The sequence below is a fragment of the Coturnix japonica genome, chromosome 7 (assembly GCF_001577835.2).
Source record: "Coturnix japonica isolate 7356 chromosome 7, Coturnix japonica 2.1, whole genome shotgun sequence".
NCBI lineage: Eukaryota > Metazoa > Chordata > Aves > Galliformes > Phasianidae > Coturnix > Coturnix japonica.
In genome coordinates this window covers 20,649,949-20,673,770 of record NC_029522.1, presented here as the reverse complement: position 1 = coordinate 20,673,770, position 23,822 = coordinate 20,649,949, and the positions used below count along the sequence as shown (strand labels likewise).

Here is a 23,822-nt window from a genome sequence, read left to right as displayed (position 1 = left end):
GTGGTGGATTACAAACTGAACACAAGCCAGCAGTGTGTCCTTGCAGTAACAAAGCCTAGCTGCATAGTATGCTGCACTTGCAAAAGCAAAGACAACGGGTCAAAGAAAATTATTTACACAGCTTTACTCAAGCACTCTGGAGGGCACACCTGTAATACTGCCCAGACTTTACTGGGTCACCCCAGACAGACATTGACTAACTGAAGAGATAATGGTACAGAGCATATGGTATAAGTTCAGGGAATCTAATCTCTGTCTTTTGCTATCATCTGTAGAGAAAATCCAGCCACATTCTTCCAGGTGCACTGAAAAAGGACAAGAGTTAGTGGAAAAGAGCTGCAACAAGGAACATTCCTGCTAAATCTAATGGAAGAATTCTAATGGAATGTGAATCACGCAGCCCCAAGACAGGGACTGAGTGAGATGGAGGGTCTGCATCCTTGGAGATCTCCATCACTGCATACAGCCCTGAGCAGCCAGATCCTGTTGGCCCTGCATTTAGCAGTGATTTATATGACCTAATTTTTCTTGAAATTCTGTGACGTGAGAAACACCAAACTAAACACAAACAAGTCCTATCACACCATTCTCTAGCACTTTTAACAAAGCAGTGCTGTTTACCTGAAGCTCCTCTGCAAAGCTGCCACTGCTTGAGGAAGTTTTTTCAGTCTTTTTCTTGTCTGAAATCCCTTCCACATTGCCTGAATTACACAAGCTGCCTGGTGCTGTCTCTGAAATGCATAAAACAGTTAGCAGAATATTTTCTTTGCATATAAAAACAGGTTATTACTGTTTGCATATTTGGAACCATCTCAGCATTTGGTCAAACCTTAGCAGTTCTCCAATGCTCTGAAATGCACAGTGTTTATAACAGCGAGGGGGCAGTTAAGGTCTTAGACAATTATTATCACAAAACTTGTATTTACTCCAAAGGCAGCTAACCTGCATCAATGCTCTCTTTAGCAAACAAATGAATCCACAGCACAGATACATATTAACCACATAACTGGTATAGGAAATTTTAAAATTGAAAGTATCTGAAGCACTTGGTATTACAAGTGCCAATTCAGTCAAAATACCTTCACTAGAGAGAATGGAAAGGCAAGTCTGGAGAAAAACTGTAGGAAATATTTACATTTCCACCATGATCAGAAAATGCAACAAATATGATAAATATATATATATATATATTCTCAAATGGTGCTTTTTCTAAGGCAAGCAAAACACACAAAACACCCTGCTGTGTTTAAGGTGAAAGCAGGACTCTGTAAACATGACTCTGATTTCCTTTGAACTAATCACACTGAAAACCCTGCATATAAAACTTTGGTAAGCTCATAAAACACACATTTGCTCTTTTTATTGGAAACACAGTACAGACAATGTTCTCACTGAACATTTTCGCTACACGACTCTTAATTCTATCTGAATGTTCCCAAGAATCCAGAAATCTACATTTATAACACTGATGCAAAACGAGCAGATGCAATTATTTTTGTTTTACAGCTAACAGCTATTTTTGTTTTACAGCTATCAGCTAAAAAGATCTTTTTCCTTATGACTGTATAAAGTTTCACACCACATTGTGACAACACAGTCAGTTTCTCAATCCATTCCCAATTTCCATTCCTCAGTACCTGGAATTCCTTGAGATCTCAAAAATGAAAGAAAGAAAAAAAAAATAATAGAATGAATTGGAAATTTACAAAATCAAATAAAATCCACTGAAACAGTGAAAAAAAAAACACAAAAGTTTTGAAAAGCTCAGACAAAGTAATATAGGAAATTCAACCCGTGTACACATAACTACAAATTCATATTAGAAAGTCTCATTAAAATTCAGCACCTGCATTTCCCCGTCTTCATTGGATTGTTCCAAGTATAGCAAGTCCAGAAGTTGACTGAGATCCCTGTCAAATCCTTTGCCAGTCCACTGTTTACTTAAAAGCACGTTTAATCCTATGAAAGGAGAGAAGAACCATGCAATACTGCAAAGGCAAATTTCTCTTTCCACAATTTCAAACCATTTCCAAACAGAAAAATCAAATCTGATTTTATGTGCAAAGAAGACTAGATTGAAGCTGAACGAGCTCAATCATCTTTGAGTTTGCATATTGTCTCTGAATATCTGATGCTGAAATCATTATTATTAAATACTATAGTATTGTGTGGGCAAGCGATTACTGCATCTATTTAATTGGCAGTTAAATTAGTAATGTATTTCCAACGTCTTATCAGTATAGCATTGTAAGGTACTAAAAGAATGGCAAGCACTACGTAAGTGCAAGGTTTTATTAGCAGTGCTTTCATATTTTTCATAATAAAATCTATTCAGTTATAACTGGAATCCTTTGATGCCTTATTTGTACAGCACAATCTCACTGTGACTACCCAAGTGTCCAATTCCTGGCATCAAACAGCATTTCAGTTACACAGTAGATACAAATACACTTGTACACACTCCCTGTGATGCACACAGAAGAACACATAGTACACAGTAATGTGTTTCTTTACATCTCTACCAGACAAACCCCAGAGCTTCAGAGTACTCCAGAGTTGGAGGGATAAGAAAAGAAGAAGACAAGAATTAGACACATACTTGGACAGCATCCTGAAGAACTGCAGATCAAAATAACTTCTATCCTCAGATCCTTGGCTAGAACATATCCACACAGCCTGCTTACACAAACCAGTACCCTCAAAGAAATCCTGCAGGTCTGACATAATTCATTCATCAATTTCTGTGCAGACTACACAGCCACGTGCAATTTCCACTATTGTACAAGCATGGCTCTCAGATGTGCCATCCCATGCAGACAAAAAAACACCGATGCCCTCTTGCAATCCTGAAGTAAAGACCATGCTAGTTTTGGAGATGGGAGGTTTGAGGGATTTCCCCATTTCCAGCAGGCTGCCTCTACCAACAGAAATCTCACACTGAAGTACCTCACGCTGGCAACAGCTCTGAACCACCATGAAGCAAAGATACAGGCACTCTGTTGATACTGAGCAACATAGACTATAACCCCAAATCTTTGATGAAAGATGTTGGACAAACCAGCATTCAGCCGCTGGGATGATGAGAACACCACAGTGGCTCCACGAGAATCCACAACATTATATCAGCCTTGTGATATAACGTCTGTTTCACATTGCAAGGAAGTCCTCTCAGTTCTATAGGCAATAAGCTGACTGTTAAATCCAGAAATGTATCTGGCTGGTACTACCTACTAAGTAGTCAGCAATACTATAAAAAAGAGAATTGCTCTTTTTTGTCTAGCATATTCAGTTCCTATTGCTCTTCTCCTAAAAGGACAGAGACTTCATAAAAGTAGTTTTGATCATCAGTAATAACCAGAATATAAAAGACCTGGCAAACATCAAATCCTCTTTCTTAAGTCTCCATGGATGTGGCAGCCTAGGTCCAAGGGGTCCCTGCTATCCTGGGGACAGAAACATTAAATGGGATACCACGTTAAATAACAAAGGGCATAGAACAAATTATATGCATGCCCAGTCTCCTCACCTAAAGGCCTCAAGATAAAACGATGAACTACTAAAATGAATTCCTGAAAAGAGTTCATTCTAATCACTTGCCATCGAAAGACTGTCAGCTCCTCAGTAATAGAACAACACTTATCAGATAATCAGACTCATAAAGCCAACTTCTGACCCTGGTAGTTAAGTATAACTTTCTTGCTTCTGGAGTAGTGAGGTTCAGTACACTAGCAGGTATCTCACACGGCTCTTACTGAGGCAGCATGGACACCATGCTGCCAGGATGTCTCAATATGCAGCCTTCACATGAAAGAAAAACAAACGCAGAACATCACTCAGAAAGAAGGAAAGCCCATCAAGCTTTACTTGAGTGACAAACTACAGCTAGAAGAGACAAACTGCCACATGCAAAGTTTTCCATACACTGAAGCAAATAAATCTAAGAGGGGCAACACCTTAAATTACAACAAGAAATGAACAGAGAAGGAAAATAAAACAGCACTGCAGTTTCCCTCTGTACCAGATCATTACTGAACCAAGATGGCAACCTCCACCTTTGTATTTTTATGGCAGATGCAAAGAAGCCAAGTGATTGGTTCCACACATTCACAAACCTTTGTAGCGAGTTGCCAGTAACTTCAGGAGCTGCTTGCAAAATTTTGCCATCAGCAACAGCAGTTTTGTAGCAGTGTTTCCTATAACAGGATTGTTGGAAGATGAAAGCTTATAAACAAGTTCATCCAATACAGAGTGCAGGATCTCTTCATTAACCTGAAGCAAGGCAGAACTTTATAGACACAAAAAACAAAAGGGGGAGGGGAGGAGAAATGAAGAGTTAGTTACAAACGATCAGCTTTTTAATAGCGAATTCTAATTATAGATGTCCTCAGGTATTCAGCAAGCCAATATACTCAATTAACTGGACCAGCAATGTGATCCAGGGTGTAAGGAGATGGAACTGAAGAGTCAGTTTTGTTTTATGCTGCTTTTCTTCCTGTGACAAGTTGACACTCCCACGTTTACTCCAGTTAAACTGAGAAAACAAGTATTGCTAACTCAGTTCTCGCTGCCACTGACTCTGTAGCAGAGGCAGTACTGCTATTTCAACCCATTTCCATTCCCTCATTTTAACAACAGGATAAATAAAACATCGGATATTTCTATTTCTACAGCAAAGACTAGGAAAATAAACAAAACAAAACACACCACAGCTCTTGGATATGAGAAGTTCTACTTTACAAAGCAGTCATTAACTGAACTTGAAACTTAAGATTCGGGAAAATCAGTGACATAAGAACAACTAACCTATTAACCTCCAGAATACTGTGTAAAACAGACATCATTGTAACTGCTATTTCAACACTGTCTGATATTAGCAACCGCAGGAAGTGATCATTTTGCAGCACTGCAAGAAAAACAAACAGATGAGATCGCACAGTCAGAATCGCAGGCTTTAGAATGCTATAAAACAAATGAGCTTAATCACAAAACATAAAGCCATAGCAAGTAAAGGCAGACACTTTCTGGAACAAACTTCATCTTTTATAATTTTTACACTGAAGCTTACTGGAATAAGTAAACTATTTCAACATAAAAGAAAAAAAAACCTGCTGAGCTCTGTTTATCTGCCCTTGGATATCCCTTAGGCACTGGCACTGAGATGTAACAAAAGCTTTAAAACCTCTTATGTTACACTAGCACTGGTTTCTCATTACACTGGTGGAATTTTATCACTGGTGCAACAATACCCAGAGAAGATGAGCACTTCAACCTTAACAGTTTGTTAAACCAGCTTCATTTAATGCAAGTCCACCGATGACAATGAAGCACCACGTTTTCTTTTTATTCCAGTCACAGTCTACATATGTAGAAAATTTTCTGTCCATTTATGTTTTTAGCTACGTATTTTATGATCTTTAATTTATTGCTTTCTGTTAGAGACAAAACCAAGTTCTGCTTTTTATTATGGACTAAATATCCATGTGCTCAACACTGGGTTAATAGAAACTTTATTTTGGTCAAAAGTGCTAGTAAAGTTTGTTAAATACTCAGCAACAAATAGCATGATAGAGAGCACAGATAGCATGGCAATGAACTGAACAACCCATTTTCAGTTGGTTCCCTCATTTAGGCTTGCAATGTACTTCAGTCAAATTTCTGCATATATTAATCACAGACAAGAAGTTCTGAAGTACTTTCTCACTAAAAAATATCTGCCTTTTTAAAGGTACGAGATTACAAAGGGAAAGTTCAGGAAAACACTTTTACTGTTTGTTTCTAAAACACTGGAAATACAATCCCAGTATTCTCCTTTAGTGGATCTTTTACAACCTAAATACTGCTGCTCCTGATGAATGGAATACCTTAATAGATAATTAGATAATTATTAAATAGATAATAGACAAATTGGAAAGCTAGGTGGGGATTGGCTTATAACTGTCTCCTGCTATCTCTTTTTGATCTGAACAAATACCCAAGTATTTTATAAGTTAATTTTCCCTTACCACGATCTGTCAGTTGAATATGTCCACAAAACAGCCAGCAGATGGCATCAGTTACTGTTTGGAAATGGCGTAAAAAATCTTGTTTTTCTTCATCCTAAATGAGAGAGAAGTAAAAAACACCCATGTGTGTATCTTCCTACTACATCATGATATAGCAAGAAGTCTTGTGTACTTCAGCTATTTGGAAGCCAGCTCTACCAAATGCACAAATTAGGTTCGTCAAACCACAGCAACCAGGCAAAAAACCAAAACAAAATAGAAACAACTTGCAAGGCCAGAGATCAATCAACAAAACCTAAACATACTAGAATAAAGCATCCAGTCCTGAAACCTCTGTAACAGGGAGCGAAAAGCCTTGTTGAATTCTTAGAAGTATATGTTAGTATGGGAGAGCTAAGAAGGTAAGTGACAGGTTAATACAAGTGAATCACAGATTGGATTCACAAAGTAGTAAATACATACGTTAAGATCATAGCACAGAAACCATGAGTACAAAGCAGACAAAGATATAGTTAACAGTCCACAAGGTTCCTGTGAACTGTCATGGCGAGGCTTCAGAAGCACACCTAGCTGGAGGTCTGGCAGCAAATACCAAACCTCTGTTAGAGCTGAAGCTCAATCAGTTTACCTAAACAAAATATAGACATTCTTGCTTGTGGTAACGCTGCACTGGATACAACAACCAGGAAGAATCTAAGTTTTAATGGGAGCACACGCAGTTTGGAGTTTGTATTCCAGGTACGATCCACAGCCACTGGAAATCAATATTCTCAGTGAGTGGATAGCAAAGTGATTTGGTGACAAATGTCATTATAAAGCACTTAGCCTGATATCTCCCACGTTATTGAGCCTCCCCCAGTGAAACTCTGGAAGGTCACTTCCTAGATCTGCACAGTAAGTCCTGGCCATGACATCAGCCATGGTTTAACTGAGTATTTGGTACTGACTAAACAAGAGATACAAATAGCAGTAGGAAGTTAAGGCATAGTACTATCTTTGGTGAGTTTGGCAATTCATCTTCTGAAAACTATTTTAGTACTTCCCTTTACTTCAAAGACTTGTACAGAAAGAGAGTGAGGACAGAATAAAATACCAGCAAAGAGGGATTTTTGAAGTTTCAGTGAGGAAGTGTCGAATCTGGGTGCCCAGTCACCTCCGAGACCACAAGACTTGAAAACCAACATACTAACTATAATACAGACTGCATTTGCATTCAGAAGTAATCTTTGCCCACAAGCATGACTCAAGTAGCATGCAGGCTGAGACATAATAAGAAAGTGTAGGGCAAATTACATATTGCAGATAAGACTGGAGTCTCCTGGGATGTCATTCAGGAAGCTTGCTTCTTAAGCACTAAATACACGTCTAAAGTATTAAACAAACAGAAAATACGTCACTCAGCTGATACTTTCTGAGAAGCGATTACGTATGTACTGTCCAGAACAAGACACTGTAGGAAAACTTTGCGTAAGGCCAAGAAGCTGATGAGACAAGAAATGAGATACAAAGGAGAAACGGGAATAATAAATGGAACTATCAGAATGCACTGGGTTGGTTATTTAAGTTACCATTATTTAACCTTTTGTTTTTGCTGGTTCTGGCACTCAGAATGCTTCCAAAGCATAACTGGGCAAAACCCTTCCTCTCTGCAAAGGACAGCAATGTAATAAGTTCTCATCTGCTAAATCACAAAGGCTGCCTTTATGGTGCCCAACATGCTGGTTCAGAAGCAGCAGGCATTTGGGGAATTTTTTGCCATTTTCACTTCATAAGTTCTATAGCAAAACAAACTTTGACCCACCTGATCTAAAGTCTTAAGTCTTCCTAAACCATACCTTCTTTTGTTGTAAAGCTGAATGAAGCACTGAGAATAAAGCACTTAGAAAGACTGGACTAATCACACACCAAGTGACAGGGATGCTGGTTTTTAGGACTTTTTTTCTATCTTACTGCTCTAATTCTTCTGTCTTACATATAATTATATCCTCCCTAAACCCCTCTAACATTTCTCAAAGTAGTAACCAAATCCTAAATCTGTGGCAACCAGTTTGTTTTGGCACTTGTAATGGACAGAACGCACCACGATAACAATTTTTTCTTTACATAAGAAACTAAAATCTATTCTCATTTCAGGAAAATACTGTTTCATACTGCAGCACATCCACAATAACATTCTACTTGTGCAATACACAGGTTCAAAAAGGTTGCAGAGATTCTCTGCTCTTTTGATTATGAAACTTCAATACCTTGACCGCTCGGACAAATCGCGCTTGCAGGCGCCTTCCCAAGAACAGCAGGTTGTCTATAGCTGAAGGAAGAATTTTCTTGTAAAATTCCTCAGGATTTTCTTTCACCTCCAGTCCCACGCAACAATGACTGAAATGGGAGGAAAAATAACAATCAACCTAAATAGCCGAGGGCCTGTTTGAATAGTTTTGAATGAATGTCACATGTCATGTCATCAGAGGAGAAATGCTTCACTGAAATGGGACAATTCAAAGCTGAACAACAGTTAACTGCTGTTAGCTCCAAGTTAGCGGCCTCAGAAGGAGCAGTAATCATTGGCAGGCTGGAGACACCAAGTATAACACCACTTCCCATAGGTCTTGGTTTGAAACCTATCCCAGGCACTTTTGCTTTTATCTTCATGGGTTCTGTTCAGACTTGTTTCATATGTTAGGGACAGGCTCTGATGGTCATAAAGAAAAGAAGCAAAGGTAAACAGAGACTTGATAAGGGAAAAGAAAGTATGACGAAGGTGGTGCAGATCATATGAGGAAAAATACACCGAACAGCTATTACTTCACCACAGAACATTCTGTGAATCTGCCTACAGCTTTCCTCTCATTGAGGAACACATGTGGGCTACAGATCAGTTCTTCAGATCTCAGTGTTCTGCCATCACTCACCACAAATGCATAGGTCATTTCTGAAAGGCTGTTTACAAGCAATGTAAATGTATTTACTGCAGTGTTTACAGATGGGAATTTTTCAAGTCCGTATCCCACATCGATGCAAGTGCAACTAAAATGTCTTTCTAACTTCTTACGAATTTTGCTTCCTGCTTATCTAATCTTTGTTAGCTTTCTGCGAACACACATCATACAGCTTTGCTTACCTAAGCCCCGTGAAAGCACATTCTAAGCATGAAGCTCAGATTCATCCAGTTGCAAAAGGACATTTTTAAAGCTAGAATAAATCTCAGTTTTCTCCGCAAACCAAAATAGCTTCTAAGAGTTGATTTAAACATCACGCAGCCCTGGTGATAAATCTTGCATCTCTTAAGAGAAATTCCCCGCATTAAAAATTCATTTTCCAGATATGACATAAATAAGAGATGGTTGCCTAATTGCTTCATGCCTTAGAATTTCACTCCCTAGTTAAGCCAAAATCAGGTACAACTTGGGGAATATTTATAACTCATTATTTTTCCTGGCATCAAAAACCGAGATTGGATCGGTGGGATTTGAGTTGAAAGTTGGCTTATTTACTAGCTAAGAATTAAACTTCATTATGCCATTCTCACAACATCAGTACATCAAGCTATCTAGTCTGTAAGAATAACGTCCTCTTCTCCATTTAAAATGGAAATAGATCTTTAAATGGAGCCAAGTCAAGCTGAGAGTCAATCAAGCTGAAATTTTTGTAAAAAGAAATCCAAATAGACTGCTTTTTAATAATAACTGCAATTAAAACTTAGTAATTACTTGGAAAAAAACCCAAAAAACTGTGACACAGACAAGTACTGATCACAACAAAAAGATAAACCCAACACAAAAACTGTTCCCACCAAAAAGTTTACTCGGTTCAATGAAACACAATGAGAATGAATTAAACAGGGCCAATTAGGCTATGCCTGATCCCTCTGCTCTTGACTGCTCCCTGCACTTTAACCCTGGCCTTTCCTGAACAACAAGCCTTGTTCTGGATGGCAGCCAGCGTATTATAGCTTCAAAAGAAAGAGAGCAAGATGAAAAGCCACAGAGAAAACAAGGTACGGGGGGGTGGAGTGAGGGGGACACTTCTTAGCACGTCTTCTTTTTTTTACCTTATTATCTCTGCAAGCTGGGCAGCAGTAGCCCAGCCTCCATGCAGCCGAGAGTAATCTTGTCTAAGGACCAGCATGCAGTAGTGAATCAGATCATAGAAGTATATGTCTTGCTTAATTTTCTTGGACTCCTGATGCTCCAAGGAAGCACTACTTAGAATTTCTGTGGGAAGAAAGCAGGAGAGAGGGGAAGCAAAGGAAAAAGGGAAGTGAAGGGAAGCATAAGATTCTGCTGTATGATTTGGATAGTTGTGTTGTTTGTTTCTTTCTTTTCAAAATGTAAGAGGAATACAGAGAGCTTAAGGTAATTCTAAAAGTCCTAACAACAACCAAATATGTTATCAGCACTTCCACTCACAGCTACACTCTGCTTGCTGGACGACACGACACTTGGGAGGATAGTTGAATGTAGCTTTCCATTTTCTCCCTGTACATTTAGATGTAAAACAAATGCTATGTGGGACGTAGTCCACTCGTAGCAATGTCCTAGGCCAGAGAAAGCCACAGGCACCGCCAGACGTATGGCTCCCCTATAATTACCTCCCGATTTAGAACAGGGCCCGGCTTGTTCTTGCCATTCCCACGAGGAGTGGCTGTGGCAAAGGCACGGCAGCGGGGCAAGGCAGGAGAGCCACACCGAGCTGTGAGCTCCGGGCCAAGGCTTACACATCTATTGGCAGCCACAGCCACGCTGGGTGAGGGAGAAACGAGGGTGGGAGCAACACAGCCCTCATCGGCACGGGCCCACACAGAGCTGTCTCTTCTCCCTTCCTCCCTTTACCTTCACAATGCTGTCCCAACAGCCACGTTATCACCATCTCACAACTCCCAGCCCTGCCACCGCCATTCCAACCAACCCCCTGAACCTCATGAGGCGGCCGTGCTTGACCAGCGTTACAATTACCCTTTAACTGCAGCAGCAGCCCCGGCACGTCCCGCTCGCTGCTCTCAGCGACCCGCGCGGCCAGAGCCAGCACCCGGGGGTCCGCGGCCATGTGGGCAACGGGAGCCCAGCAGCACCATACGGCGGGGGGTCCTCGGGGCACAACTCCCGGCGCCGTCAGCCCCTAAGACGGAAACAAACACGAAGGAAGCGCTTGCGCCGCCTCCCGAGGCCTAACGGCTTCAACCACAGGCGTCAACCAGAGGCCTCAACCAGAGGCTTCAACCAGAGGCCTCAACACCGGCATCCCCCGGCCCCGGGGCGAGGGGTGACCGAGCCCAACCCCCGACCGCCCCCTCCCAGCCGAGCGGTCGCGGCCCTGAGGGAGGAGGAGCTCATTCGCATCTCCAAGTACCGGTGCCTCCAACGCCCCCCGGCTCGTGGAACCCACAGCGCGGCCTCCCCTGCCGTCCAACCGGAGCTCAGGGGCTGGGCTCCGGGGGCGGAGCGGCACGGCACGGCATCGGGGCTGGGTGGGAGTGTCCGGCGCGGCCCCGCCCCGCGGCGTGAGGGATGTGCGGTGGCGGCGGCAGCGGCGGGGGCCGCCTGTGCGGACCATGGTGTGAGGCGTGCGGTGCGCGCCGCCATGGACGGGATGGCCCCGCCGCTGTTGGAGCGCAAGGAGCGGGTGCTGCAGCTGGGAGAGACCTTCGAGAAGCAGCCGCGCTGCGCCTTCCACACCGTGCGCTGTGAGATGGGGGACGCGAGGGGGGGCGGCAGGTGCCGGGTGTCGGGCTCCGGGTTCCGGCTTGACGCGGGGTCGGACCCGGAGCGGCTCACGCGGCACGAGGCGGATCCGTCCCCGGGTTGGGGGGGGGAAGGGCCCGGTCCGGGCGGCTCTGCAGGCCCGGAGCTCTGCCCTCTCGCGCTTCGTTCTCAGGAGCCGAGCGCAGTTCGGCACCGAAGGTTACGGGCGGCGTTCGTCGCGTCCCCTCCTTGGCTGCGCGGCCGCTGCCAGGAGGGCTGTGCGCTCGCGGTCCTGGGGTAGCCAGGAGACGGCTGCCCTGGGGATGATGCCAGGCCGGGCCGGCGGCTCCGAGCGCTGCCCCGTTCGCTCACGCGTTCCCCGCGGGGCCGCACGCCGGGAACTGCGCTGCCGCGGAGATGAGCCTCGTTCTGACACTACACCGAGTGCTTCACACCGGTCCCGCTTTTCGCTGACTGCGGTAATTCGATGATTTGCTCTGAAATCTGTTTTGAAATCTCCCTTCCTTTCCAACGAATGAGGCATAGGAACTGGTGTACTCATCCCCGCTGTGTACGCAGAGATCGCTCTGACACCTGAGGCTTGTGTTAACGAATGACTAAAGGGGGAAGCACAGCTACTGGCTGCCGCTGAAATTCAGAAGGCAGCTTATGTGCGCTGAAATCGGTATCTCTGCTTGAATTGCCCACTAGCTTAAAGCAAATATCACCCCTGATTCCTGATGAGAAGCTCTGGATCTCTGCTGTGCTCCCCAGCAGCACGCTGTGTGTGGGGCACAGGACTCAAACCCACACGAGCACAAAGAATTTCCCCCTAACATCTCACAGCCCCCCAGACGTGCTCCAACAGGTCTGTGCCCTTCTTGTGCTGGGGGCCTCAGAGCTGAATGCCGGCTGCAGGTGGGGCCTCCTGAGAGCCGACCGTAAAGGGACAATCGCCTCCCAGGGGCTTTCAAAAGCTACTTACTGCCTTTCTGAAAGTATTTAATTGAAGTCTTTTCTTTTGAAGTCTAATGCATCCAGTCTCTGAGCCTTTAGCACCTAACACGGCTTCCTAAAGTATATCTGAAAGGTGTTAACGTTTAATCTGAATAGGGAGAAAACAATCTCGACTTTGAATTCTGCTGATCTACAGATCTGATCAGGGGATCGGCAGGTGATATGCCAGCAAAAAAGGTCGTAGCATAATAGTCTCCAATTGAAATGATATTCAGAGCGTGTCTAGGGTTAAAAGGGGCCTGAAAAGCCCACAAATAATCCAGTTTGTTCTTATCTTTAGATGACTTTAAGCCTGCGTCTATTGATACTGCTTGTGAAGGAGACCTTGAAGTTGGCAAAGGTGAACAGGTGACGATAACGCTGCCGAATATTGAGGTGAGTGGGTTGGCAGAAGATTGGCCGGCATATGGGGTGGTATATTTTGCTATCACAGAATCACACAATGTTTTAGCCTGGAAGGGACTTAGTCTCTCCAGTTCCACCCACCTGCCATGGATAGGGTCACCAGCCACAAGATTAGGCTGCCTGGTGCCCCAACCAGCCTGGCCTTGGTCACCCCGTAATTATCTCTTGTGGCTTATTGTCATAAGACTATGTTGAAGATAGAAGGATAGAAAGTTTTAATGTCATTTTAGAGCTGATTTTGTAATTTAAGAGCTCAAAACCAATTGCTCTAACGTGTAAAACTGCACAGGACCTAAAGGTTAAACAGCTGTGCTGTAGCTTTAAGTGTATTCACTGAATTGGAAGTAAGTTGTAGGATGACCCTGAAGTGTTGCACACACCGAAAAGCTTTATGTGTATATTGGCAGTGTGAGTTTCCCCTTGGTATTTACTGCAGTAGCACAGTTCTAAAGCAGGAAAGACTGGAAAAGGAAAATTTACTACCTGCCATGCTTTACTGCTCTGCTTATTGGTTACTGAAACCCTTTTGGTAAAAGGAGTCCTACAGTAAGTATGCTGTGATCTGGAAATAAGCTTGAAACTGATTAAATGCTGAAGATGAAATTTCCTTCCAGTCAGTCACCAGCTGCTTTTGGTCACGGTTGAGTCTGGTTTGAAATAACCAATAGTATTTCTCAAGGCTAGAAATGATTGCTTATAATGAATTTGTAATCTCTGTGATGGATTGTTTCCTGTTCATAAGGAGGGAAAAGTACTACTTTGTAACAATTGCTGGGCTCTTCTGATTTACCAGGGCTCCACTCCACCAGTGACAGTGTTCAAGGGCTCAAAGAAGCCTTACCTAAAGGAATGTATCTTAATTATCAATCATGACACTGGAGAATGTCGCCTAGAGAAACTTAGTAGCAACATCACTGTGAAGAAAATCAGGTGGGTAATTTACAAGGTGAACACCTGTCCTCCACTCATTAAGAGAATCTATTTGTTACTGAGTTGAAATTGAGAGATGCTTCAGCCCTTCACTATTTTTATCATAACGCTGTGTTTAGATTGTCTCTGGCTTTGTTCAATAGATTGAAAAGCCTGTGATCTCAACATGCCAACTTGGCTTTGTAGCTTTCAAGTCTTGACCAGCAGAAATCATAGAAAAGTCATTTTTCCTCTACTTTAACTAAAAAGTGGCACATTGTTAAGAGATGGTGACGATTATCTAATGATTATAGAGGGCAAATCTCTTTGGAAAGTAGTTTGCATAATGTCTTCTTCTAATGAGAAAATAGATCAAAAAAATCTCTGTTCTGGTTTCAGTAGTAGCAGTGACTTGTTTTTCCCATACCAAGTTTGTGTTCTTTTGTATTACTGAATCTCCAGAACTTTTTCAGTAGTTATTAGTGAATGGTCCTGGGCAGCCAGGTGTTATAACAAGTCAACTAACACAGAATTCAAAACTTATTGGCTCTGTATTTTAAATGTTACATCCACATCTAATTATATGCTAGTAAGATTAATTAATGTACCTGTAAGTGTAATGATGCTTTTTAGGAAGATATGGCAAGTAATTCCATAACTTGAGGTATAGCATCCCCTGTATTCCTGCTTTTTATCTCATATCCTGTCTTCTGAAGCAATGACAATTTTCTTCTCTTTTTAAACAGAGCTGAAGGAAGCAGTAAGGTCCAGTCTCGTATAGAACAGCAACAGCAGCAAATCCGAAACTCAGCTAAAAATCCAAACAATAAAAATTCCCCACCGAAAGACAAGATGTTTCCACCTTCTCCTATGGATGACATTGAACAAGGTAAACTCCGCTGCTATATGAGCTTTAGAAACTTTGCTCTTAACTAGGATTTTTTGAGAGCAGAGTGTGTTTTTAGTTTGACATTCACTCCAGGAGCTGATTGTATAAGCACTTTGCCCTCATGCTTTGGTTCAAGTGGTAGCAAAGCAGCATTTGAAACTTAACCTTAAAATCAGGTGAATCATTAGGCTTAATGCCACAAGCTATGCTGCTTTTACTCATACACACACACACACACATACACATATATATAAACATATGTTTTCTTCCTGCTGCTTCTATAATCAAGCAGAAAGTAGCCTGTATTATGGTACTGCAACCAGTGTAGTCGCTTCCCATTTTGACACAACTTCTTTTGTTTCTCTGCATTCAGCGAACGTATAGGGTGCAGTGCATTACAACTCAATTTTTGAATTCCCAGATGAGTCTTGTGGAAGATGACATTCAAGTGGGGGTGGGGGGGGAATACAGCAAGTGCCTGCACAAATCACCTCTTGAACAGTGCTACGTGCTGTGTTTGTGAGACACATATTTTGTGTAGTAGCAGGCCTTTTTACTTTTTGGAGGGCAGGGAAAATGGCAGGTGGCCATTACTTGCTACAGGAATGCTGACAGGTGACAGTTTCAATCAGTTGATGTCTATCTCGAAAGATGTTCTGAATTCCTTCAAATAGGTTTTTCAGATGTGTCGCTATAAAGATATACAGAACAGTATCAGAATAGAGCTGGGGTTGCAAAGACAAAGGAAAGCTTGAGTGCAGTGAATGAAATAATACTTTTTCTTGGTGTTCTGTTGCTTTTGGGGAGTGGGAGTGTTGAACACATTGCAAGATAACAAAGTGGCTGCCAAAATATATCAAACTCTTTTGTACTGCCAGTCCAATTTTGAGTGCTACTTAAGAAAATGCAGAATAATTAAGAAACAGGGCTGGAAGGGACCTCATAAGGTTATCTAGTCCATCTTTCTGTCCTAAAGTCAGATTTCTGATGTTTTTTTCTAACTGTGTTCTTCAAGCTTTCTGGTGATGGATTTAGAGTTTTCCCTGGCAGCTTATTCCAGGGCTTTGTTTTCCATATGGTTTATATTCATTGTGTAAGTACAGGCCAGATTACTCCACTGCGTTTAAGTAGCCCTTAATGTCTTAATATACTCAGAAATCTACTATGTCTCACCAGTTCTTTCTTCAAAATGATGCCATCTGGTAGATTCTTTTGTAGAAGTTTTCTAGATCACTAATTCATTGTCACTCTCCTCTAGCAACTTTTCTACTAGTTCAAAATTTTTCCTGCAATATGGTGCCAAAAACCAGTTTCAGCTGAGGTTTTAACCTTGCTGCTCTGAGCAAGAAGGTTGGCTTACTGGCACTGTCTTCATATATGAAGACCAGATAGCATCTTATCTCAACTCAGTGTAATGCTTGTCATTTCTGCTGCAGCATGATACAGTAGAACTGTGTTTAGTGATCCACTGTAACAGGCTCTTCCAAAGTGTTGCCTGCTGAATCATTTTTCATCCCTTGGTTGTGTAACTGACTATTCCTGTTTAAGTGCACTACTTTGAACTTGTTACTACCTTCATTTTCTGGGGCGGGAGGAAGGTCACTCTATATTTCTCCCCCAGTATACATATAGCCCTTCTTCCTCTGTCTGAAAATGCTTCTATTTTTTTAATGAAATTCAGTTGTTTCAGAATTCAGGGCAAAGTTCTCATTCATCAATTTTTGGTACTGTTAATTTTTTTTTAATCAGTAGTCACAAGTGAGAGCAGGGAGGAAGAGGCATAAGTGCACAGGACTTGAGCGCTATATCTTGATTAGCTTACAACCTCAGAAAGGTGGTAGATCAGTCCTTGGCATTTCTCTTCTAGAATGATTTTGAAATATCATCTTGATCTTTCTGCCAGCTGCTTTCTAATTTTTACCTTAGATTTTCTGGCTTATTTTTATGCTGATGTTGTGCATGCTTGCTCTTAGCTGCAGGATTCTTCCAGTTTTTAACCTCTATTTTCCCTTGTGTTTGAGTCAGATTGCAATAAAGGACCGCTTTGGTTCTTCTGTTCTTCCTTGGCATTGAGGTAGTTTGTCCTTGCAGTCATAGCCATGCTGTTTCAGGAACTGCCAGTTTTCCTGAGTGCCTTTTTTCCTTTAGACTGGCTTTTGATAAGGCTGACTGACCTGAACAACTTTTCCTTCAGGCTGACCTTTGATAATGCAGAATTGGAAGCATTCATGGAAGTTTGTGTTGAAGCTTATTCTTTTTATTTTCCTTTCTTGATTTGATTAAGCCTTGAACAATCTTACTTTTTGATCACTTTCATCTTCAGTATTTGATGATGTTGTCCATGTGCATGTTGATTGCATTGCTGAACTGCTGGAAGGTATTTTGAGTGCAGTTACTAACATTTTGTTGCTGACTTACTTCTGTGGTTGTAACTGCAACTTTTAATCAGGTAAAGACATCTTTAGGGAAAATATAAGACTAGCTTGTTACAGAAATTAAAGGCCATGCGAGATGGAATGTGCCCTGTGGAATGTGGGGTTCATGTTCAGTAACCCTTGTTCTAATGCTTGACTTGAAAGGGGAAAAACTGTCCAAGCTCAGGGAGAGGAAAACCACATGACAAACTAGATGTTTGCTTATACCCTTTTCTTTGTTCTGAGGTTTTCTGATTTTTTTTTTTTCCTCTCAGTAATGTGTTGATTTGTGTAACTGATTTTCTTTTTTAAATGACAGTTTTCTTTGTCCCTCTTATACCTCAACCATGATAATGCTAACTGAGAAACATTGTTTGCAGAACTAAAAGCAGAAGCCAGCATGATGGATCAGCTGAGTAGTTCTGATAGTTCATCTGACTCCAAAAGTTCTTCATCCTCTTCATCAAGTAGTGAAAATAGTTCCAGTGATTCTGAAGATGAGGAAGCAAGGCCCACTCTTCCCTTGTCAATGCCATATCTGCAGCCACAGCCTACTGTGTCTGCAGTACCACATCAGGCTGTCCCTGATGAAGATGCCAGTCATAACAGATCCCAGGAGAACAGTGGTCATATGATGAATACACTACGTAAGTACAAAGATGGTTCTTTTCTTAGTATGCAATTCCAGACATCAAGATTCTGAACGGAAACCATATTGTTTTTAAGTATGTCTGTTTTAATTTAAACTGTGGGAGGCAATGCTAAGGTTTGGTTGTTCAGCCAAAGTCTGAATTAGATGGTAGGCTGGAAGGCTTTTGGTCCCAAGAGATACTAAATTAAAGCTGTTGCAGTTCTGAGTTGTTCTGGCTTCCTCCCAGTTATATACATTGAGACTGCAGAACAGTGATTTTGTAATGAAAGTACTTGAACTTACAGGGTACTCTCAAAACATGTAATTTTTTGGTTAGAACTATGGGAAAGATACCACACTGACAATACTTTAAATTACAGAAGGGATGGCATATTCTTAGCTACTTCAATTACTATTATTCATGGCACTGTCCCAACTGGACAGCATGGCAAAACTCTCTTTTGCGTGTAAGGAAGGCAGTTGTTTATTTTCAGGTGATACTATCTTATTCCACCAATTCACACAACTAAAAATATCATTTGAAGAGTAGCTGCTGCTGTTCTTCAAGATGTGATTTCCACACAGCTTGGAATATGTTGCGAGTATTGTCCATAAAGGAGAGCTTGGACAGTGGAGGGGGAGAAAATCAGTAGGTAGAGTCTCAAGTTTGCTACTTAAGTAAGAGGGAGTATTCAGATGTAGAAGTTGTTAGCGTTCAGCTGTTTGAAAACAAGTATGCTTTTAAGTAGGCATTTAACTGCAGGCTCACATTATGAAGAGATTTCTATAAAACCCTACTGTACTGCCCAAGATCTTTAAGGCCTATCATCTATATGTAAACTGGTTATATTGAAGTTTCAGACTCTGGCGGGCCTACTTCTATTTCAGCACCTAATAGGTAATGCAAACAGGTTTGGTGGTGGCTTTTTTTTTTTTCCAGTGTTGTTTTTTCTTTTGTAGCAAGTATTGAAATACTTAAATATCTGTGGTTACTTACATACTGTCTGATCAGAGATAAGATCAGATGGAAAAGTCTTGTGACTTCATGTGCCAATAACTAAATGCTATCTTCATTTTACTGTCAGTGTTGAAAACAATGTCTTCATTTGTAATTTGTGTGACTTCAAAATATGCCATTTATTTCAACCCTCGTTCACAAATGAGATTCACCATTCTTCATGCGTTATTTAAAGCTGCTATGAAAATGAAATGAAGCTCTTCCTCCTGTGACAGAATCTCAGCTGTCAAAGCTTCCACTGTGAAACACTGTTAGGAGTACAGGTGGCCAACTCTACTAGTTCCAACAATCATAGTGAGAAAATGCTGCTTGAAACATGACAACATCAAAGCCATCACAGAGGAAGTTGATGACTTAGTGCTTGAGAACTTGCGTAGACAGGTGAAACCTTCTGTTTGTAGCATCAAGCCTTGGGCTTAACTATCTTCCGTAGCTATTGAGCTTAGTTCTAAATTGGAGAGACCTGAATTTGACAGAAAGCTTTCTTGGTAGATAGGGAATTAGATGGATGGTCGCAGCAGTGTAATCTTCAGCACAAACACAGGCTGGGTGGAGAATGCACTGAAAGCAGCCCTGAGGAGAAGTACTTGCAGATGTTAGAAACATAGAATATCCTAAGTTAGAAGGTACCTATAAGGATCATTTAGTCCAACTCCTGGCTCTAGACAAGACCATAAAAAAACAGACTGTATGTCTGAGTGTGTTATCCAGACGCTTCTTGAACTCTGTCAAGCTCAGTGCCAGCTTCAATCTCAGCTTCCCCTGGACAGGTTGTTCCAGTGTCTCAACACTCTCACGGTGAAGAAGTTCTCCTGATATCTAACCTGTATGTCCCCTGTTGCCACTTCATGCTGTTCCCTTGGATTCTATCATTGGTCACCGTAAGGAGATCAGCACCTCTCCCGTTCATAAGAAAGCTGTAGGCTGTGATGAGGTCTCCCCTCAATCTCCTCTTTTATAGGCTGAACAGGTTACCCAGAGAAGCTGTGGATGTCCTATTCCTGAAGATATTCAAGGTCAGGTTGGATGGGGATTTGGGCAGTGGGTGTCGATCATGCCCAGTGCAGAGGGATTGGAACTGGATGATCTTTAAACTGCTTTCCAACCTGATTCTGTGAGGATCTGACTTTTATTTACTGCTTGATTCTATACCTAACGAGTACTGTTAATGTTTGAAGTACACTTCAACTAGACAAAGATTAAGAAAGCCGTTTTGAAGAAGAATGCATTTCCTCTAGCTCTCTTGGTGAGGAAATTTGGCAGGAGAGGGTAAATAACAGTGAAACCTGGAGGCACTAAATGAATAGCACATGGTTCTAGCTTGAATGACAGGATTTCTCTGTTAGGGTTCGGGATGGTCATTTCTTCCATCTCAAATGTTTTTCAAAAATAAAACACTGAAGCAACAAATGTCCGCACAAACAAATAGTTTGCTTGTCTAATCCTGTTTTGAGGTTTGATCATGCGTGTGCATGACTAGTTTTGTGCAGCTCTGCAGAATCAAGGCCGTGATTAGCGATTAGTGAAGTTTCTTTGGCTTGCTGAATGCAGGCAGAAGTTTGGGGTAAGGGTTAGAGAGAGGTTTCATCTTAGGTATATAAATCAAACAGTTGAGGTTTTGTGGAACTTGGAAGGCACAGGAGCATGGTAACAAGACACTTCTAACAGACAGAAATAAGTTACCTTCTCAGGAATCCAGGGGTCAAAGCTGCCTCCTTACCCTCAGTGGCAAGGCTCACCCCTGAAATCCTGCTTCTTTCTCCCTTCAGAAGCTGATCTAAGCTCACAACTTGCCTTATAATAAAGCTTGTAAATACTGACGCTAGTTAATCTCTCTACAAATATTTGAACATATGTTGCTTTATGTTTACTTGTAAATGAGAGTTATACTAAGCAGACTCTAATTTTCTGGGAAAAATCAGCACACTGACTATACTGGGGCAGTGTCTCATGTATTCAGCTTTTAACACAACTTCAGTTCTCTGGATTCTTTTTGGTGCTGGTACAGCAGCTAGTCATGAAATACTTTTCCTTGTATTTGGTGTTGATGTACTAACTATGATCCGTGAAACGCAGACACTCTTATGACTCCTTGTCTCAAATAACTTCTTGCATGAATTCAACTGTATTATAGCCACAGATCTGGAAGTTTAGGAAATGCCATGGTTTACAGGGTAATCTACTTCCTTTATTTGATGTTACTAGTAAGCATTGGCACTGTGGAAGACTGAATTCCCATTTTCCCCCCACTTTATTACTGTGCAAAGTACAGTTGAGGGTAGATGGTTCTTCAGAGTCTTGTTTCAGAATGGAACCCTGATTTAATCTACTAACTCTGTTATTTTGCCATCTTTCTGCAGGTGTTCTTTTAGAGGTAGTTAGAAAGATGGGCCAGAAATTTTCCCTGAAATATATCCAAATGAATTACTTCTGACTCTGGAACTTGGAGTCCTTGCTTTTCCCATCTGCTGGTTTTCACAAGCGTTGGTATTTCTAGCTGGTGTTATTCAGTTTGTGTAATTTCTATTAACTGTGTTGAAATAACTTCTGAAGGCTGCAGAATCATTATTTGGAAGGTTATCTTCTTGTTCTTACTGCAGCCATCTCTCAAAGTAGGTAATGCATAATAGGATTAGGATTTCCAAGAACTCTGTGATTGTTTTCCTTTGAGTGATAAATGCTTGAGTTTAATTTGCTAGTGCCATTCCCTACCTTGAAATACTGTTTCTCAGGTTAATATATTGTCCTCAATTTCCAACAAATTACTTTTTTTCCCTTTAAAAGTTGCTTTTTAAACATTATAAGTGATATGGCTGTAGATATGCTCTTTAGAATTGGAAAAATGACTACAACAGTACTTTAAAGATTGCTGAAAAGATCCATCTTCACTATTCTTGTCTTACATAAACAGTGTTTTCTGCTTTGTTGCGGAGAATCATGTACCACACTTCCTAAGCTATAGTGCTGACATAGTGGAAAACAAGGGAAGGCTAAATGCAGCCATGTTAAAGACTTCAGTGTTCTAGCAGAAATGTTATGCCTGATAACAAAACATATGATCTGTGTGTCTTGCTGGTTTTACCCTACTGAGGTTACTCTTATCCATCTGGAAAAGTGATCTGTGAAGGGCGAAAGAACATGTGTAAATACTGCGCCTGCTGAGTTCCAGCCATTCTCTGTGCTTTTTAGTTCATTTCTGAACAATGAGAGGGATGCATTTTTCATTTTCTAATGGCTATTTCACAACAGAGGTGTGAGGAAAATCATACTAGCTGGAAGAAATTCTTAATCTAAAAATATGGGGTGCTGCTGATATGCTATCAATTCTTTATAACATACTGCTCTGTTTGTTTTTGTTGTTAGTGTTCTCTGATTCCTCCCCTCCCTTCCCATAAGCTTATGGGCATTCACTGCAAGCACAATGTAGTCTCTGTTCTTAATTTCCCATTTTGAAATACGTATATAGCTTCCAAATTAAAGTGCTGTGTGAAATTGCTTTTGATGTTTTGTTTGTTCGCTCGTTCCAAAACCTGTTTGCAATAGTAGGTCACTGATACATCTATACAAGGTGCATCAAAGAGCTGCTGCTCTTGACTGAGACATGGCTTTGTTGTCAAGCACAACTGAGTGCATTCAAATGTTTATTGAAAAAGAAAAAAAAAAGAACCAACAACCCTGCAACTTGTTTTTCACAAAACTGCATTTGCCAGCAGTTTTCCCCTTTATGAAGCATGAAAATGTGGGTGGCAAAGATAGGTGTCAGCTGTTGTGATCTTGCAATAGTAAATGCCTTTGTGACTAATAAGCTAATGGCCTTCCTGCTAAGAGTTTAAAATTGCAGAAATGTGGTCTCTGTGGTTCTGTTGGCTTCTACTCTTACGTAGAAACTAAAATCAAGTTGGTTGTGAGCCTTTAATTGGGAAAGGGGAAAATCTTGAAAGATATTTCCTTGAAAATGACTAATCTGATGACTCTGTCTCTTTTAGGAAATGACTTGCAGCTGAGTGAATCTGGAAGCGATAGTGATGACTGAACAAATCTTTGGCCTTAAATGTATCACCTTTCTTTTTTTTTTTCCTTTGCTAAATATGTCTTAGCATCTGTTTTGCACTAAGATTAGATTACCAGAGACTGGAATGAATGTCCTTGATTTTAATAATAAAGGTATCCTAATTTTCTACTGACACATCGAGTCCATGACACAGCGGCATTGGTATATTGTCAGTGCTGTGGTTACGTGTTTACCTTTCAAATAACTGTATTTACGGTAAAATGGTGTATGATCTGAATTTAATTATTTTGCCTCAGCCACCTGTGTTACTTGAAAAATGATTTGTAACAGATTTGTACCAGCTAGCTACTTTATATTATATAAATAGTTATAGGATGGAAAAATTGAGATATTTATGGAGGCGAGTTTCCTTTCTATCATTTAAATGCTGGATGCTGATCTCACAGCTTTAAGTTGGAGGGTATAAAAGGGAGAGTGACTAAATGAGGTCTGCTGTGTCAGCTACGCTTTTTGTTCAGTTCATAGATTATACCTTCAAGGAAACTGCTGAATAATGTGGTCCACTTGTGCAGTTACAGTTTACAATTGTTCAACACATTGCTGAATTCCTAATTTCATTGTATTATAGGACTTTATATTCTGAGCCTCAAGATTCCTGAGGGAACTTGTCTATTCTCTGCCTTTTTTTGTAACTTGAATAGGCTGGTCTTTTTACAACCTTTTTGTATCGAAATCTAGATAACTACAGAGACAGCAAGGAATTTTCTTCATTTAATTCTGTAATGGAAATTAAAGAATTTCTTTGTAGGGGTACAAAAGTAATTTAATAAAGCAATATTTATCATTT

At 41.1% G+C, this 23,822-nt stretch overlaps 2 protein-coding genes across 2 annotated transcripts in view; one reads left to right on the top strand and one right to left on the bottom strand.

Annotated features, from left to right (window-relative positions):
- IQCB1 (IQ motif containing B1) overlaps positions 1-11,557 on the bottom strand; it is an 18,281-nt gene extending 6,724 nt beyond the window's left edge. The window contains exons 1-9 of the mRNA XM_015868772.2: positions 11,349-11,557; positions 10,955-11,117; positions 10,051-10,213; positions 8,249-8,378; positions 6,003-6,096; positions 4,804-4,903; positions 4,113-4,285; positions 1,847-1,959; positions 622-731 (exon numbers count right to left, since the gene is read on the bottom strand). Coding sequence (XP_015724258.1) covers positions 622-731; positions 1,847-1,959; positions 4,113-4,285; positions 4,804-4,903; positions 6,003-6,096; positions 8,249-8,378; positions 10,051-10,213; positions 10,955-11,117; positions 11,349-11,552 — 1,250 coding nt within the window. The 5' untranslated portion in view covers positions 11,553-11,557. The remainder of the gene's footprint in view (positions 1-621; positions 732-1,846; positions 1,960-4,112; positions 4,286-4,803; positions 4,904-6,002; positions 6,097-8,248; positions 8,379-10,050; positions 10,214-10,954; positions 11,118-11,348) is intronic.
- Positions 11,515-23,822, top strand: EAF2 (ELL associated factor 2). Its single transcript, XM_015868777.1, has 6 exons — positions 11,515-11,682; positions 12,978-13,072; positions 13,896-14,032; positions 14,758-14,900; positions 17,695-17,961; positions 22,950-23,822. Exons 1-6 carry the CDS (start codon positions 11,580-11,582, stop codon positions 22,994-22,996), a joined length of 792 nt encoding a protein of 263 aa, XP_015724263.1. The 5' UTR covers positions 11,515-11,579; the 3' UTR covers positions 22,997-23,822.

Coding starts and splice junctions, on each gene's coding strand:
- EAF2 (XM_015868777.1), top strand. CDS start 11,580: ATGGACGGGATGGCCCCGCCGCTGTTGGAGCGCAAGGAGCGGGTGCTG. Junction 14,901..17,694: donor TATGGATGACATTGAACAAG/GTAAACTCCGCT, acceptor CATTGTTTGCAG/AACTAAAAGCAGAAGCCAGC. Junction 17,962..22,949: donor TCATATGATGAATACACTAC/GTAAGTACAAAG, acceptor TGTCTCTTTTAG/GAAATGACTTGCAGCTGAGT.